The 15,493-nt window shown below is 38.7% G+C and overlaps 2 protein-coding genes across 2 annotated transcripts; one reads left to right on the top strand and one right to left on the bottom strand.

The window, feature by feature from the left end:
- Nucleotides 1–75: 75 nt before the first annotated feature.
- Nucleotides 76–10,700, bottom strand: LOC131778859 (U1 small nuclear ribonucleoprotein 70 kDa-like). Its single transcript, XM_059095330.2, has 11 exons — nt 10,425–10,700; nt 9,076–9,138; nt 8,757–8,811; nt 8,293–8,360; nt 7,895–7,957; nt 7,033–7,114; nt 3,064–3,165; nt 2,096–2,180; nt 1,446–1,676; nt 1,139–1,336; nt 76–893 (listed from the first exon to the last, which is right to left on the bottom strand). Exons 1-10 carry the CDS (start codon nt 10,566–10,568, stop codon nt 1,144–1,146), a joined length of 1,086 nt encoding a protein of 361 aa, XP_058951313.2. The 5' UTR covers nt 10,569–10,700; the 3' UTR covers nt 76–893; nt 1,139–1,143.
- A 156-nt stretch (nt 10,701–10,856) lies between these two features.
- LOC131778947 (uncharacterized) lies at nt 10,857–15,111 on the top strand. Its single transcript, XM_059095432.2, has 2 exons — nt 10,857–11,360; nt 12,544–15,111. Exon 2 carries the CDS (start codon nt 12,575–12,577, stop codon nt 14,312–14,314), a length of 1,740 nt encoding a protein of 579 aa, XP_058951415.2. The 5' UTR covers nt 10,857–11,360; nt 12,544–12,574; the 3' UTR covers nt 14,315–15,111.
- Nucleotides 15,112–15,493: the final 382 nt, after the last annotated feature.

The raw sequence follows: 15,493 nt of genomic DNA, 5'->3' as shown, positions 1-15,493 counted from the left end.
CCGTTAAGTGACAAAACACTTCCGCTTTTCGTTCATAACTCGCTTTTCCTTACACAAAGCAAAACACGGTTCTTTGTCATTTGTCTCATTTTTTTAATTTAAACTCGGCAAGTCCATTCCAGAGGTTTCGTTTAAAAGTTGGTTGATAAAGGGTTATAATGATATTGAATTAACATAAAACTAAAAAACAAATGCCGAGGAAATTACAATAAATGTACAATTAAATAAGGTAATTATAACCGCGCACAAGAATGCTGAAAATCATCTCATCTTTAAAGTCCTACTTCATTGATTTCGGCAAGTCTGTCATTCCATCCGATGCGTCAAGTCTGAAGCAGCTGAGCATTACAGAATATTGGCCCAGAATGTACGAAGATTACGTTAATTGCGTTACACTAGCCGCCTCCCAAAAATTTGCGAAAGTACAGCTACTAGTTAAAAATGCTACAACTATCCTACAAAGTTCATTTTGTTGTTGGCGCAACAAGTTGTCTCATCAACGGCTTTAACCCCTAAGAGTGACTGACATCTAATTTCTCCTCACCATATTAGCACTGAATCAAACATTAAGGTCAGGAGAATAAAGGAGTTAACCACCGACTAAAGAAGCTCTTGACTGTTGGACAAATTCCCCATGTCAGCATCTTAGGAAATGTTTAGAGATTATGCATACTGATGTTAGGGTGTAAAGGGTTAAGAGTGACAGTTGTATGACCAGCCAAGGCATACTCAGAAACTAGGAAAGTGACGAAATACTCCTGGAGATGGATTGAATTAAACCTAAAACGATTTCTACAATACACAACGAATCAGTTTTCTTCATTTCAGCTTTTTATCACGCCTCCCTTTAAGTCAGTCAGTGAAGAGGTGATGATGGACTTTTACAACTTCACCTGAAAGCAAAAAACATATTTTGAGAAAAAATTTATTAAGAGAACAGGAATTCACGTCGCACTCCACTTCATAGTTAAAACCGATCAACAAAATTTAAAACCGATCAACAAAATTTAAAACCGAGTATATTTTCTTACCTCGAGGAGCCGAATGTTAGGAAATCATTTAACATTATAGTTTATTAGAATCCAAGTTACTGAGAGGCTAAGGGTTCAAATTTATGAGCAATAAAATGAAAAATTACCCGTGTTAATCTACCATATCCAAGTTGTTGTTGTCGATCTGGTTGTCGTTGTCATACTGTGGGTATTCACCATTCGGTTCTTCCTTGATTCGCTCTCCGTCACGATCACGGTCACGGTCTTTATCGCGCTCCCTTTCCCTATCACGATCGCGATCACGGTCTCTATCACGGTCACGATCACGCCGCCTTTCCCTGTCCCTACGATAAAAGAGCGTTACATAGTTTAAAACCAGCGTTATAAACAGAAAAGGTGAGGGAAACAAGAATATTTACCCATCGACGTACAAAATGAAAGGTTCTCCCTTACCGGTCTCGATCACGATCACGATCTTTATCACGCTCTTTCTCACGTGACCTACTTCGGTGCTTTCGACGTTCCTTTTCGCGGTCACGATCACGATCACGGTCTCTTTCGCGATCTCGGTCACGGTCCCTGTAACGCTCACGATCTTTGTCACGCTCACGGTCCCTATAGCGCTCGCGCTCTCGTTCCCTCTCGCGTTCTCCTCCTCTGTCCCTTTCGCCGCGTTCACGGTCCCTGCAAAGTAAATGAGTCGGGTCAAATAAATGGAACAGTGCACGTTGCTTACAAGTTCTCATCGTTTTTTCACCTAATGACATTATCAGAACTCTTTGAACTAAAGAAAGATCATCACAGTTTAAGCCAACACTGTGAGCTGGCCATTATGTCACTGTTACAATATTCGTAAAAGATGACTGCAAGAAAGGAAAGATGTGAGGGTTGTTTGCTACTATTTCAATGCGGTGCTTGTGACTGCAGAAAATCTTTCTTCAGTCAATATTACTTTACCACATATGCATCTTTATGATTTTCACCTATTGTGGCAACTGTGCCGAATATGAACTCCAATAAGGCAAAAGAATACGTTTACAAATTCAAGGGAAAAGGCTCGCGGTAGAAGTATCTGATTTGTGCCAATATATAAAATTAATTACTCGTATCTTTCTGTATTCTCCACACGTCCGGAGTGCTTTACATTCTCGTCTGGCCCACCGATACGGGTTCCTCCAAGTCCTCCACCTACGGACGAAAAGATGCCTTTCAGTATCAGAGCTATCTCACTTAAAAGGTGAATGCAAATATTGCAATTGACAAAGATCATGGCGCTGAAAACTGAGCACTCAGAGATAGGCCTGGGCCCGAATAGTAGCCGTTGTTCAATAATGTAACCGCGCTCCTCGGAGATCGGACCCGAGGAAACTGCGGAAATGGAGCCCGATTAAGCCAGGGTAATAATTCATTTTAATAGCTGCTGAACAAGAAGTTTTTCAAGTTCTGCGCCCGAACTGGGGTAAGAGCACGGCCAATTATGAGCAGGAACCTCTTTTAAAAGGTGTGTGGTGTGACGGTTATTTCAAAAGTTAAGAAAAGCAGAAAGCTGCGACCTTAAAACTAACGTCAAGACTAAGTCTCCCAGGTCTATACTTTCCGAACAGGTACTAGTCTACAAAGGGCCTTATTAACCTAATCTGCTGCTATCTCAATATCAACCGAAACACGGATGTCTTTACAACAAATGAAAACAAAGTTTCGTCATAGGCTATCATTGTGTTACTGATAAATAAACAAGCAGAGAAAGTCATTATTTGAGCTTGTCCATTGGGATCAAAGGAAAGGCAGCTGCTGATAAACGGCACTGGAGCCTGGTTAAAATCATAGGAAAGGCAGCTTAGCTTGCAGCCGTCTAACCCTTTAACTTCTGAAAATGACTTGCCCTAACTTCTCCTTACAACACCTTCGCAGAACCAACCATCTAGGTTATGAGAATAAAAGAAATGATCGCCACCTAGGGAAAACTTGGATTGTTAACCATGTTCTCCTAGTCAATACAGTAGAACAAGTATACGGAATAATGTGGAGAATATTCATACTGATGCATACAAGACTGGAAGTGGTGACTTACCAAGCCTTCTTGGTTTCCATGTTTTGACTGTGCGACCTCTCTCCACATCTACCACGATCCTCCGACCGTCGATCTTCTTTCCATCCGCGTGCTTGTAAGCAGCTGCAACAGAACCAAAACAAAGGTGCAAATGTTAGTGATGCTCACCGCACAATGAAGAGTCTCCTTCGACAGGACGTACTTACCTGAACTCAATTCATACTCAACAGCAAAGACAATATTCAAGAAGTTAGCCGAAGAGTAGGCCCTCATCATTAGCGCTTCAGCACGGGTGTTTTTTCGCTTGCGAGAAAGTAGGAAGCCTTGATCAACGCGAGCCGGCGAGAGATCTGCAAGCGGTCTTACACTGATAACTAGCGCCAGACTCCCGACTCGTCTCAAGTTTTCCGCGGGCGAAAAAACGCGCGTTCAGCAGCGAAAATTACGAGGGCCTACGCGCAAGCCATAAAGAATTCCATTCTAACAGGCCGTCATCACAAACCTTTCTGTATATGATTTAGAAACTATGTCTATGTCCTCACTTTTGAACACACTGTCACCACTCATCAGAAGTTTTCTGATACTTGGTGCACATACTATCTTTGAAACTAAAATTCACTAAATACTGTCTGTCAGCCCCTTAAGTCTTAAAACATAATTGTACCTTTTACCCTTCAGATGCCAAAAACAAAAAATGGATGACTGTAATAACAAAGAACAGCTTCCCTCCACTACCTTACAGTCAACTTTTGGCTCACAGATAAGCAACAGGTTTTTGTAAGAAACTGTTTGTCATTTTTACCAATAGAGTTTGAGTAACCTGGATGATATGGATAATTTTAGCCTGTTTTTATAATCGGTAACTTTGGAGTAGCGAAGGCATTGATGTTTAGTAAACAGTCGACCCTTAGTTACACAAATGCCGCCGCCATGGTGATCCAACAGAGAGGTATAGACAATTTCAAACTTATAAAAATTCAGAAACTTGTTCAAAGAGATAATTTCTTGATTATAACGAAGATCAGATGCTCTTTTAAGGAGAGAAAGGTTTTCACTTCTCTGCGTGAAGTAGTGTAGCACTTTGACTGGGAAAAAGCTGTAGAATTCTTGCTTTGCATGTATTGAATAAAACTGGTTACTTCATCAGTGAAATTGTATCAAAATAAGGACCACAGAATGGTGTGTATAACCAGGGGTTGACTGCATGAAAATATAATACATCTGTATTGCTATCAGCTGATGATGGGTCACTGTATGTGTTAAGGAAATGAGCAGAGCTAGTCATCAATGGAACAGCCAAAACATGCCAGCACGCAATTCTAACACTCTTTGAACTACTTCATGGCTTCCCCTTGCACTTCAAAATTACATGGCAAGAATAGGATTGGACCAACTCTTCTCATTTTCAAAGTAAAGTTTCTTTGTAGCCTTTTAGCATTTCAAGAGAAATCTTAATCAAAGGTCACCCACAACAATGCTGAAACTGGTATTTACATTTCCCTGAGCTCAGAATGTAAAGAAAAAAGTAACTGTATACCAGCTTCACATCATAAAACACCGGAAGAATTGGTTTCCCAATAGTTTCTGACATTAAAAAAAGAAAACAATTTGCCTTCCAACAAAATTTTTCCCAATAGAAGAGTGCTCTTATTTTAGTTGAATAGATGCAAAAATAAAATCAAATGGGATTTAGGGGTATAAAAAAAGATGAAGTGTAATTATACTCACACTCCTGCCAGGTCCTTACGGAACCAACATTACTCGGCAAAGAGTGTTGACAGTCATTGCTCTCCAGTACTTTGTGTATGTGTCACTGTAGTTCATTACCATCACAACCAGTGACTTCACCAAAGGAAGCCAATCTAACATCCTATCCTGTCCCACCCTACCCTCTAAAATGCTTTGGATCTCATTAATTCCACTTAGAGTTGCGCTTATCCTGAATTACCAAGTTGAGGCAACAAACTATTACACATATAATGCAATAAGATTTCAATAATCTTATTAATGTCAAACACTAAAATTTATTTCATTAAGAATGAACGGTTTCTTCGATCTCCATGAAGCTATGGAAACACTTGTAATGAACTGAACACTGGTGAACGTATTTACCATTGTCCAGAGGTGTTTCAATAACTGGTTAGAAATGCAATTGCAAATCCATTCTTAACTAGTTTAAGACACAAAAAGAAATAGCAAATTGGCTTCCCTTGGTTATACTCACCCGAGAAATTATTATTTTAATACGGAAGTTTAGCCACCCTTCTTTCCCATACACACTAATTTTAGTTGTATTTTATCAAAGACTGTTTACCCCTTTTCCAGTATGATAGACAACCATTCACATTTTAATGCAGGAAATTCATGTCAGGCCAGAAAAAGATTTCTTCTCTTATTCTTTTAAAAACCAATTCCAGTTCATTGCAAACAGAATGTAATTAGGATGCTGCTTTGATAGCAAAAAATATTGAAAGCAAAGGTTGAAATCACTTTTTGAGCCAACTTTCACTCCTTTTGTACATTTTTTGGGATCAAAAATACTTTAAAATCCTTAAACAGCACACAAATCTGTAAATCAATATTACCTCAAAATTCACCGATGACAAAACTTGGTTCTCAAAAAGAATTTGGCTTACAACAGATAATTTCATTGCATTTTCGCCCTTTGCAAATCTAATTTTTGATTCAATTTTCCACAACCAACAACAAAACCTTTCCCTTCAGCATTTGCACGGATTTCTTCTCTTTCTTTTGGACTGAAAACAGTGAGGGTCAACTCAGTTTTACCTGCCAGAAACCTATACCCACCATTTTTTACCTGATTATCTTTCAGGAGAGTACAAGAGTAATTGGAAAAGTAAACCAAGTACTGGCCCATCAAAGATAACTCTCAGTTTCATGTGATGGTGAGTGATACAGTATTCACTGCAAGATTCGATCAAAATAGGGAAACTTAGTAAAGAATTCAAACAAATGTTCCTTCCCTTCCTCTTAAGCTAAAATTGGGTCCAAATCTGTTAAAAACAAGCTTAATTTGTCGACTTTGAAGAATCACAAAAGTGAAAAACATCGACCAGTCTTAAAAAGAGACTAGTCTGTTGATGTTTCAAAGGCAGCTTGATCAAAGCTTTTCTAGAAGCATTCTCTTTATCTTCATTTCCTTTTTTACCAATTTTTCACAGATTCTTTTTCCACCAGTGTTTATTCCAAAGCGCAAGAAATACAACCTTTGGTTTTGCAATACTGGTAAATTTAGCATTACTAGTAAACAAGACCACTCGAAGTGTGTTTGTCAAAAATAAATTCTGAATTGCACAGATCAACCCTTTACCATGTCATGTGTAGTTTTATAGTAAATGCCTATAATTATGTACATGAAAGAATATGTATAAGTTAAACTACTGAACACCATTACCCATAAGCCTTGTTTGTACCTGTCTCACAGCCGCTTGCAGTAACCTTCGCTATCATACTTACGGGAGTAAGAATACATGCTACCTTTAATCTTAATAATAAAATTATGAACTTGGTAACTATCAAATAGTAATACATTTGCATTTTGTGGTTTTCAAAGTCTTATGGGGCCATGATAATGAAAAGGAAACAAAGGAGTTGAAATCAACTTGATTGAAAAATTCAAACCACAAAATACACATGTTGGAGTCTCTAGATGAAAAAAATTACAAGTTTAAACATATTCAATTCCCTCAACCTTGCTTTCAAAGCACATCAAGGAAATTTTAGGAAAAATAGTGAATTATTGAAAACCATGTACATGTTGTAGGTTGAAATAGAATTCAGTTCAAAATGTTTTTTTTTAAACTAGTTGATTTGTGTTTTTTCTAGAAAAGTAAAAATTAATCTAGGTTTATGTCACTTTGACTTAAATTCTTTTCAAATTACAACATACATGTATATTGAAGTAAAGTAGGATAGATATAAGTGGTAATATTGAAGGTCTACATTGACAAAAAATTGTGCGATACTCACCGTGCATGTCTCGTTCATGTTCATACTCAATAAAGGCATAACCTCGAGGCTTGTCATTTGTTGTATTGTGCACCAAGTGAATCTACAAATGAATAGAGTATCTATTAGAAGAATAGATACTAATAGAGTAATATCTGAATTGGACTAGCATGAATGACTTCAGACTTATCAACTACAGAGGTAAATGATCTACAATAGAGTAGAGAGCCACACATTTAATAATTCTTTGAAACTTTAAATAAGAAATGTGCTCCAAATGTCATCTAAATGATATCTCTGCCATTAAGAAGTCTGCATGAAACTGTTGTCTAGGGAAATTAAGCTTGATGTCCAATTGATATTGGAAGGAAAAATTATGTCTTGGTCACTCAAGGGAATAAAATGGTTGAATCAGTTACACTTTTAAAGGAAAATCAGGGATTTGTGCCTAAAACTAAGAATTCAAGAAAATTGCAAATTTTGTGCACTTATCATAGTCAGATAAATGCCATTTAAGTTCACCTTGAGAGAGCTACAAGGACCTTTCAGTACATAATAATATTGCCTTTCATTACTATAAAACTGTATTATAGAATTTCCTTGCCAAAATAACAAGCAATATATCAAGTGTTAATCATGAAAAAAAAGAAAACACTCAGGATATTGGAAAGAATAAGCTGTGAACAAGTGCTTTAGAATGATATCTTCTGATGGGTATTAAAAAAATTGACACAAGCTACTTTAAGATTTGCCATTGGTTTGTTTACACCAATGTTTCCATCCCATATTATTGAGACAACAGCATCTTTTAATACTGCTGCATACAAATAAATAATTAAATGTACTGCAAAGCAACATAATTCATCAAAAGTAAATCACTCACTCTTTTGATCGGCCCATACAGCTCCATCTCTCGTCTCAGTTTAGATTCAGAGGTGTCAAAGTTCTACAGTAGGACAAAATTCAAATGAAAATGTTGGTTTGATATCCCTCTGAGCCACCAAATGTATTTAGTGTCTATGGTCTGAAGTTAAAGACCAATAAAAATTTATTTGAAAAGTCATTTAAGCAGGTAATTCTTCCCTTTTTCAGCATATTTGTCAGAAGATTTAAGCTCTGAGATGTTATGTGAACCTCCAAAATGATTCCAATAAATGAAACATTGACAACCATCCTCCTTTAAAAAACTAGCCAAGTGCAAGTTTGGTATGCTTACATAATTTTCTCCCTCCATGTTTAAATCTAATATATTGAGATAAAACTGCTAGACACAATACTTACAATTCTTCCAACAAAAAGTGTCCTGAATGCATCAGTTCCAACAGCATTTGCATCATTATGAGGATCCCCTAGATAAAAAGGAAACAAAGTGCTGTAAAGGAATGAAATTCAAACTCAGGAATGTAACCATATAGCCCTTCTCAAAAGTTTTAAGCAGGAACATGCAAGTAGTACAGAGGATCTACTGATCTCCACAGGCAGTTCTTGACTTCACAATCCAAGTATCTGCAAAAATCCTGTAGATGAATCAGCAACCTTTCCTAGCTGAGCTCCCATGAGCACACCCAACCCTGCAAACACTTAAATTGCAATGTAATCCGATGTAAGAGATTTCTCTTACATCAGAGAAATTACTCTAGCATTGGGAATCATGAAATCACAAATAATCAGACAGATGCCACAACAACAAAAACAATCTTAACAAAAAAAAAATATTTTAGACTGCATTTTGTAAAGCTACTTACATTGCTCCATCTGCTCTTCTTGAAACTTTGTAGTACGTTCTATTTTTTCTTTTCTCTAAAAATAAATTTTAATTATATCAGAAGACATTTAGCATCTAACTTAACAAAGCTGAAAAGAGCCTTTACCCTAAAGTTCAATAATCTGGCATTGAAAAGGATGCAACTCAATACAATTCATTTGTATTGATTTCTGGAATTCTTCATCAATCAATTCCTCCCTAAAAAGGATTACCTAACCATTCTCAATGTGAATTAACTCTTGCTCCACATTTCTCTGCAGTACATGAAAAATGTTTTCATAAAGATACTTTATATGTACCTTGCGTTCTGTTTTTTCATCTCTTGTTTCTCCACGTGTTGGAGGGGGAGTTTCTTTTGGATCCTGTGAACAAGTGATATTAAATAAAATATCAGCTAAGGGTCACTTCACAAAATCTTACGATAGGCTTTGTGAAGTTCTAGTTTTAAAAGACACAGTTTACCACCAATTATTCATTCATTTCTCTAGTCATTGCACTAGCTGCCTTCTACCATTAGCCTCTATATCTTGGTTACCATCGATCAAATTCTCAGCTCAATTACTGACCACCTGACCACAATGTTAGACTGTTGTGAGTGGAGTAGGGTGCAATGCACTGCACAATTAACATTATGTTTTTGATAAGAAATTTCTCTTCTAGTTCAGGTAGTCTGAGTATACTACAGTGTATACTATGGCAAATAAGTAAACTAGGAAGGGACAAAAGTCTAGCACACCATGAGAAAAGAGAGCTTAAAATGCCATGAAACGCAAAGAGTAAACAAACGAGACATAACATTTATCCTTTACATCCCCACATCAGTATGCATATACTCAGAGCTTGCGAATATGTCTGCTATAGATGTTGCAAGATGATATATGTAAATGTTCTCTATACTGCTTTTTATACATCCCTAAGGTGCTGACAAGGAGAATTTGTTTGACGATCAAGAGCCTCTTAAGTTAGAGATCATTTCCTTTATTCTCATGACCTTAATGTGTGATTCAGGGGTGATATTGTTAGGAGAAATTAGATGCCAATCACTCTAAGGGGACAAAGGGTTAGGGTAGACCTGGAAATTTGCTCATAACAAATCTAATCCTAGTTTTATGAAACTATAATTATTGTTGTTCCATTCATTTCCTACTTTCTTTAAATAATGCTTCTCACTTTTGCATGTAGTAACGAGTCCAAAAGTTGTGATTCAGTTGGGAAGTGAAAGAACATTTAAAGCTGCTACTGGTAATCATAACTTCCCCTTAATAAACCTAAGCATTTCTTTAAGATATCTCAAGTTCCTTTGAGCATTGTTTGGGCTGGCAAAAATGACGTCAAACAAATAAATCCTGATCTTCGTGACGGGGTTTCTTTCACAAGAACTGCAGTACTTAACACAGCGATTTTAAAAGCAAATATAGCCAAAGATTTAGCTATGAGTTGGAATGAGTAAACAGCTGCGGTAGATGCTATGGAATAATCAACTTCAGCAAAAAGTTCCCCAACTCACATTTCATCGATCAACATCAACTCAGAAGCTTTACTTTGTTTTGGCTTTAAAAAATGACGTTATAGAAACATTCAGATAATATTAATCATTTCCGATATCTCAATAATGTACAAAACAGAATGTTTGCCACAATTTTCTCACCTCGAATTCTCTGACGAACTTAGCAATGCCCGAGTACGGCCATGGTCGTTTCAACCAAGCAGGTTTATCCAAAGGCGTTAAATATGGGATTGGATCGCGTGGAGCGAATAAGGCTAGAAGATTCGGCGGAAGAAAGGCCGTCATTTTCCTTCCGACCAATGTCCTCTGTTCTCAAGCGAAATCAAATTCAGCTTCAGTCAAAAAAAGGTAGAATAACTGCAACTACAACGAAATATCTCTCTGTAGACAGCGAAGTCTCGTGTGCTTCGTTCCTCTCCTATGAACCATGGGAAAAATAGAATCTAGTTTATGATTGGCCGTTTAGAAAAAGGATCCACGGAATTGATTGGTTTGACCAATCAAATCTTGCGTTAGTTGTAAATTTATTCAAGGTGGCTAGGGTTTGTGAAATACTTTAGGAAAATACTTTCTTTCAATCGCACCATTAAGCTACTTCTCTATGTATTTAGGTGAAAATTATAATTGAACATTGCTGGAGGTAAGAATATCTAAGGGAATCTTCTTGGGGGAAACGAAAGAAAACACAAGATCACGGACTATGGGAGATATCTTACTAGTCTCCAGTTTCCTCACGTTCAGATGTCTTACGTGATACCGCATCAAAACAAACAGAGCCGGGAGCTTTGAGCCATTCATTTTGGGAAAAACTTTGTGACTTCTCCGTGATATGACAATCAATAGAATACTTTGACAGAATCAAATAGTTAAAAATGAAATTTTAGGGCAAAAGCTCGTGGATGTCATCGGCAAAATCCCGAAGGTTCCTGTAAATATCGGAAGAAGTGCGCATTTCATTACCAAGTCGGCCTCGGTTTCAACGTTATCGACTTTCTGTATCGTAGCTTTCCAGTGTTGTTTTCCATAGTGGGAAAATTCTTTTCGAGGCAGACGACACAGCTGGAATACACAAAAAAGGTGGGTGTTAGCTTGACGAAAATTTATTTCAAAACACAAATTATCTCGCCTAAATTCAACGCTTCTGTAAACGCAAATGTCCCTATGCTAAAATTTGTCATCGCCATTTTAACTAAATTAAATTTTAGGTGCAAATGAAGAAGAGAATAACGGAATCCGCGATCGATGCGTGTTGTTTGTGATGATTTCGGAGAGGTAATGAGTCGAAATGACAGCCAAATTCAGTTTTCCGCCGTTTCATATGCACCCGAATAGTTCACTCAAAAGACAGCAGAGTGCTTGTGCGACGATCGAGGGAAAGTCGAGCATACCGAAGTGTTGGGTAGAATATGTAGAAACTTTTCGTTGTAAATAGCAACTTTTGTTCTCAAGTAGTTAGTTAAAACAGTCGTTAATGGTAATTCGTCAAATCGCGGTGACGCTTGACGGAATTTGTGAATAGACATTACGTTAAAAATTACCCCAATTATCAACAATGCTAGTGATTTAGTGCTCTCTGTCCCCATTTAAAATAGAGACGTGGGGGGGGGGGATTTTAATGGTTTGACCGATCAAAAAGGCTAGGACAACACGACTATTACAGATAATTACATTCACAGGAAAGTGTCTCCATTGATCGAAATCTTGTGCTTGTGTATGCTAATCAGTTCTTTGTTGACATTTGTTAAATGTTTGTAAAAAAAAAATAGGAAATCCTTGAATTTTGTTGGTTAGAAAAGAAAAACAAAAAAAAAAAAACGAAAAAGTCAAATCCAAACCAAACAGAATCCGTTTCCTCCAATATCACGCTATGACAACAGTCACGCAAACGCAACAGCTTTTAGACTTTGGAGCTAGAAAAAGCAAAAACAAACAAACTTTTAAGGGCGAACGAAATTTTTTCATTAGTGGAGCAGACAGTTGAACATTGCAATCGATTGAAGTTTCGGCCCAAATTCGCATTTGATGGTAATTAACCAAACAAAATTGAGTTTGATTGCCATCCTGTAGAAAGAGAGCATAAAGGATGTTAGTTCTCTGAGGCTGATCTGTATTTATTGCCATAGCTTATCCCGTTTTCTTAATCTTCAAAGAAGTAACTCAACCGTCCCTTACCTCACCCTCTCCTCCCACGCTTTTTCGTTGTCTTCGATTTTGTAACAGCAATATAATATAAACTATATTATATTCTGTTGGTCTTTAGATATAAAATAAAGATTCATATATAAAGAGAGATGGGAAACGAAGTGAGTACAGTAGGAGGAGCAATCGCCACCGCTGCCACTTCAGTTGCCGCTGGAGTTACGTTTGGTCAGGTTGATGCTCTGAATAATGCTGCGGTCGAATGCGCCAAGTTTACGGGAAATGCCGCTTCCAAGACGGTTGTACGTCACGTTGGAGAAACAGTTGGCTCTGCCGTAGCAACAGGTGCCATGGCAGCCGCTTCTGGAGCCACTTTTGGACGAGTGGATACCTTGAATAAGACTGTCGTCAAGTTAGCAAAGCATACGGCTGAAGCTGCGGTCGAGTCTGGCAAAGTGGTCATTCACACCACCAATGAAGTAGCCAATGGCATGCCTGTGATAGGGCACATCAAAGGTGGAATACACTATGCCATCGGGGACAGAAAGAGTGGGAATGAGGCAATGAAGAAGGCTTCAAGGTCAACTGGGGTTGTCGTAGGGGGCGTTCTAGGGGTATCCGGCGGTCCAGTGGGAATGGTTGCCGGGGGTATCGCAGGGGGAGCTGTGATGGATGGCATAACAACTGGAGTAGAGTCGGCTATAGAAGGGAAGTATACTCCAGCCGGACAAATCAAAGCTTGGACTAATGTTGCCACGGGTAAAGACCCACAGACGATTATCGGGGGCGTGGTGGGGGGTGTTATGTCCCCCATCATGGACGGAGTAGGAGGTTATGATGTCGGAACTCTGTTTAAAGGAGGTAGAGTTACGCATCCACATGACCATCACGACTTGGCGGAGTTCGAACATGTAGAAGTTCCAATTGAATCCGATTCCGAAAAGTCAAAACCTGTATCAAATCATTCCAAGGCGGAACGAGAAAATAGCGAGGATTCGGGTGCGTCATCAGCCGTGACAAGAGCCGATAGAGGTGAGGATCAACCACACACTAATGGAAGGGAGGCAGAAGATAGATCGAGCGAAGACGCTGAGGGAGTGGGTCGATTGGTTGGCGAGGGAAGGAAAGCAGAAGGTCTAGGAAGTGACGAAAAGGGTGGAGTCCTTAGAAGGATGGAGCATTCAGCAGGGGAGGCAAGGGAAACAGAATTTGAGGAGAGTCAAAGGGAAGTCGAGGAAAGCAAAACAGACAGTGGTGAAAGCGAAGCAGATGGTGAATTCGGTGAATGGGTGTATGTATCAGCTACAGAGATAAGCGAAGGAGAAGACGAGAGAAGAGAAGGTGTTTCAGATGAAGAAGAGTCGAGTGGCGGCACGGGTGTAACAGGCAGACCTTTAGGATGCAGTGGATCATCAATTATCCATGCTTGGAAAACCGTACTTAGCGAAGGAGAAGGTGAAATTATTCACTTGTCAAAGCTAGAAGATGGAACGCTTTACCGAGGCGTGAATAAAGGTGAAAACCCATACAGTGCGGATGGCCATGAGGCACGTTTGGGCGAAGGATTTCACTTCACAGATGACCTTGATGAAGCTATTGACTTTGCCACGCTACGGCAAGCGGCTGAATCCTCCTACAGAGTAAATGGAGAAGTGTACCATTTCGCGTTTAAAGCCGCAGAATGGCGGGATTATATGAAGAACTGGACGCTTGAACAAGAAGGCACGGTCAGAACTCTTCATAGTATAGATGAATTCCAAGTTATCAAGACCACTTATGGTAGTGCAAACCATTACCGATTTAGCCCTCATATAGCTGAGGTGATGGAACAGAGAGACACTCTGGTAAAAATAAGAGATGTTAGTACCTCATCCAAATGTTCTTTAACATGACTGAACCTCAGTCACTTCATACCCATGGCGTACTCTAAAATACTTACTTTTTTCTATCGCGCATTACAATCTTTAAGTATCTTTTGCGCAACCAGGCATCTTCCGAGGTGGTGGTTGTAATAAAGGGCGTTTGCTATACATTTAAGATAATAAAACTCTCTGGTTATCAACGCTATAATCCACGCGGGATTCATTGAGGAGCTTTGAGAGAACACGAACAAAGTTCACAAATCAAGAGCCGAAGGCAAATGATAGAAGAGCTTCTCTCGTGTCGATCGAAGATTACTGTGGGCTGCTATGCACTGAGTCGATAGGAATTACGGTTTCTTGCTTATATGAAATAATTGTGAAACGTGTAGGTTTTCTGTGGGTTTACTGGAACAATGAACAGTAGGTTTTTAACTAACTAGTCTTCGCGTAGTATTGAGGATAGTTTTATCAATCTGCCCGTAGAATAGGAGCTTTCGCTTAAAGCGAGTCCTTCCTCATAATTTGTCACTTAAGTGAGGCGTGAGCAACTAAACATTGCCTAAGGCCAGCGTGGCATAGAACAAAACAATGTTAGCGGATTTTGCTGACTGAGTGTTTGAGTCAACCTTTTGAGTTTTTTTCTGTTGTGGTTTTTTCTTGTTTACTTTTGTGTGGTCGTTGCTTAGTAAAAAAGGAACTTGGTCAATACAACTACTGCTGTTCATTTCAAGTGTATAGGATAATTTAAGTATGTGACCAGGTATTTACTGGGATCAGTTCCTCCTGATATACGTTTACAACTTTTTCGCCTTTCCGTGTCCGCGCGTGTTCTTGGGGGAAAAGAGAGCAAAAATAAAACAAAACAAAAGAAAAAAACAAACAAACAAGAAAGCCATCTGTTTAACCCAAGCTCCCCCCCTTCCCCCCTAAGACTGTCGTCTTTTTCGCTTGCTCAAAGGTTCACGGAACAAGAAACCACAACAATGCAAATAATTTCTTTTCACTGCACACTTATGACACAAATAAGGGACTCCGCAGGATTTGAGTTCAACGCAATATCTCAGTGAGCTATTATTTGGTATTATTCACCAAAATAAGGCGCAAAAAATTCCTCAAGCAGATACACTGTAAATCCTTTACACCTTAACATCAGCATCCATATTCTCCATACTGTTCTCTATACGTTTCCTAAGGTGATGACAAAGGCAA

The sequence above is a fragment of the Pocillopora verrucosa genome, chromosome 8 (genome assembly GCF_036669915.1).
Source record: "Pocillopora verrucosa isolate sample1 chromosome 8, ASM3666991v2, whole genome shotgun sequence".
Lineage (NCBI taxonomy): Eukaryota > Metazoa > Cnidaria > Anthozoa > Scleractinia > Pocilloporidae > Pocillopora > Pocillopora verrucosa.
This window is presented reverse-complemented; position numbering and strand designations above follow the sequence as displayed.

Coding starts and splice junctions, on each gene's coding strand:
- LOC131778947 (XM_059095432.2), top strand. CDS start 12,575: ATGGGAAACGAAGTGAGTACAGTAGGAGGAGCAATCGCCACCGCTGCC.
- LOC131778859 (XM_059095330.2), bottom strand. CDS start 10,568: ATGACGGCCTTTCTTCCGCCGAATCTTCTAGCCTTATTCGCTCCACGC. Junction 9,139..10,424: donor AGTTCGTCAGAGAATTCGAG/GTGAGAAAATTG, acceptor ACTTGTTCACAG/GATCCAAAAGAAACTCCCCC. Junction 1,337..1,445: donor CGTGATCGTGATCGAGACCG/GTAAGGGAGAAC, acceptor CTTTTATCGTAG/GGACAGGGAAAGGCGGCGTG.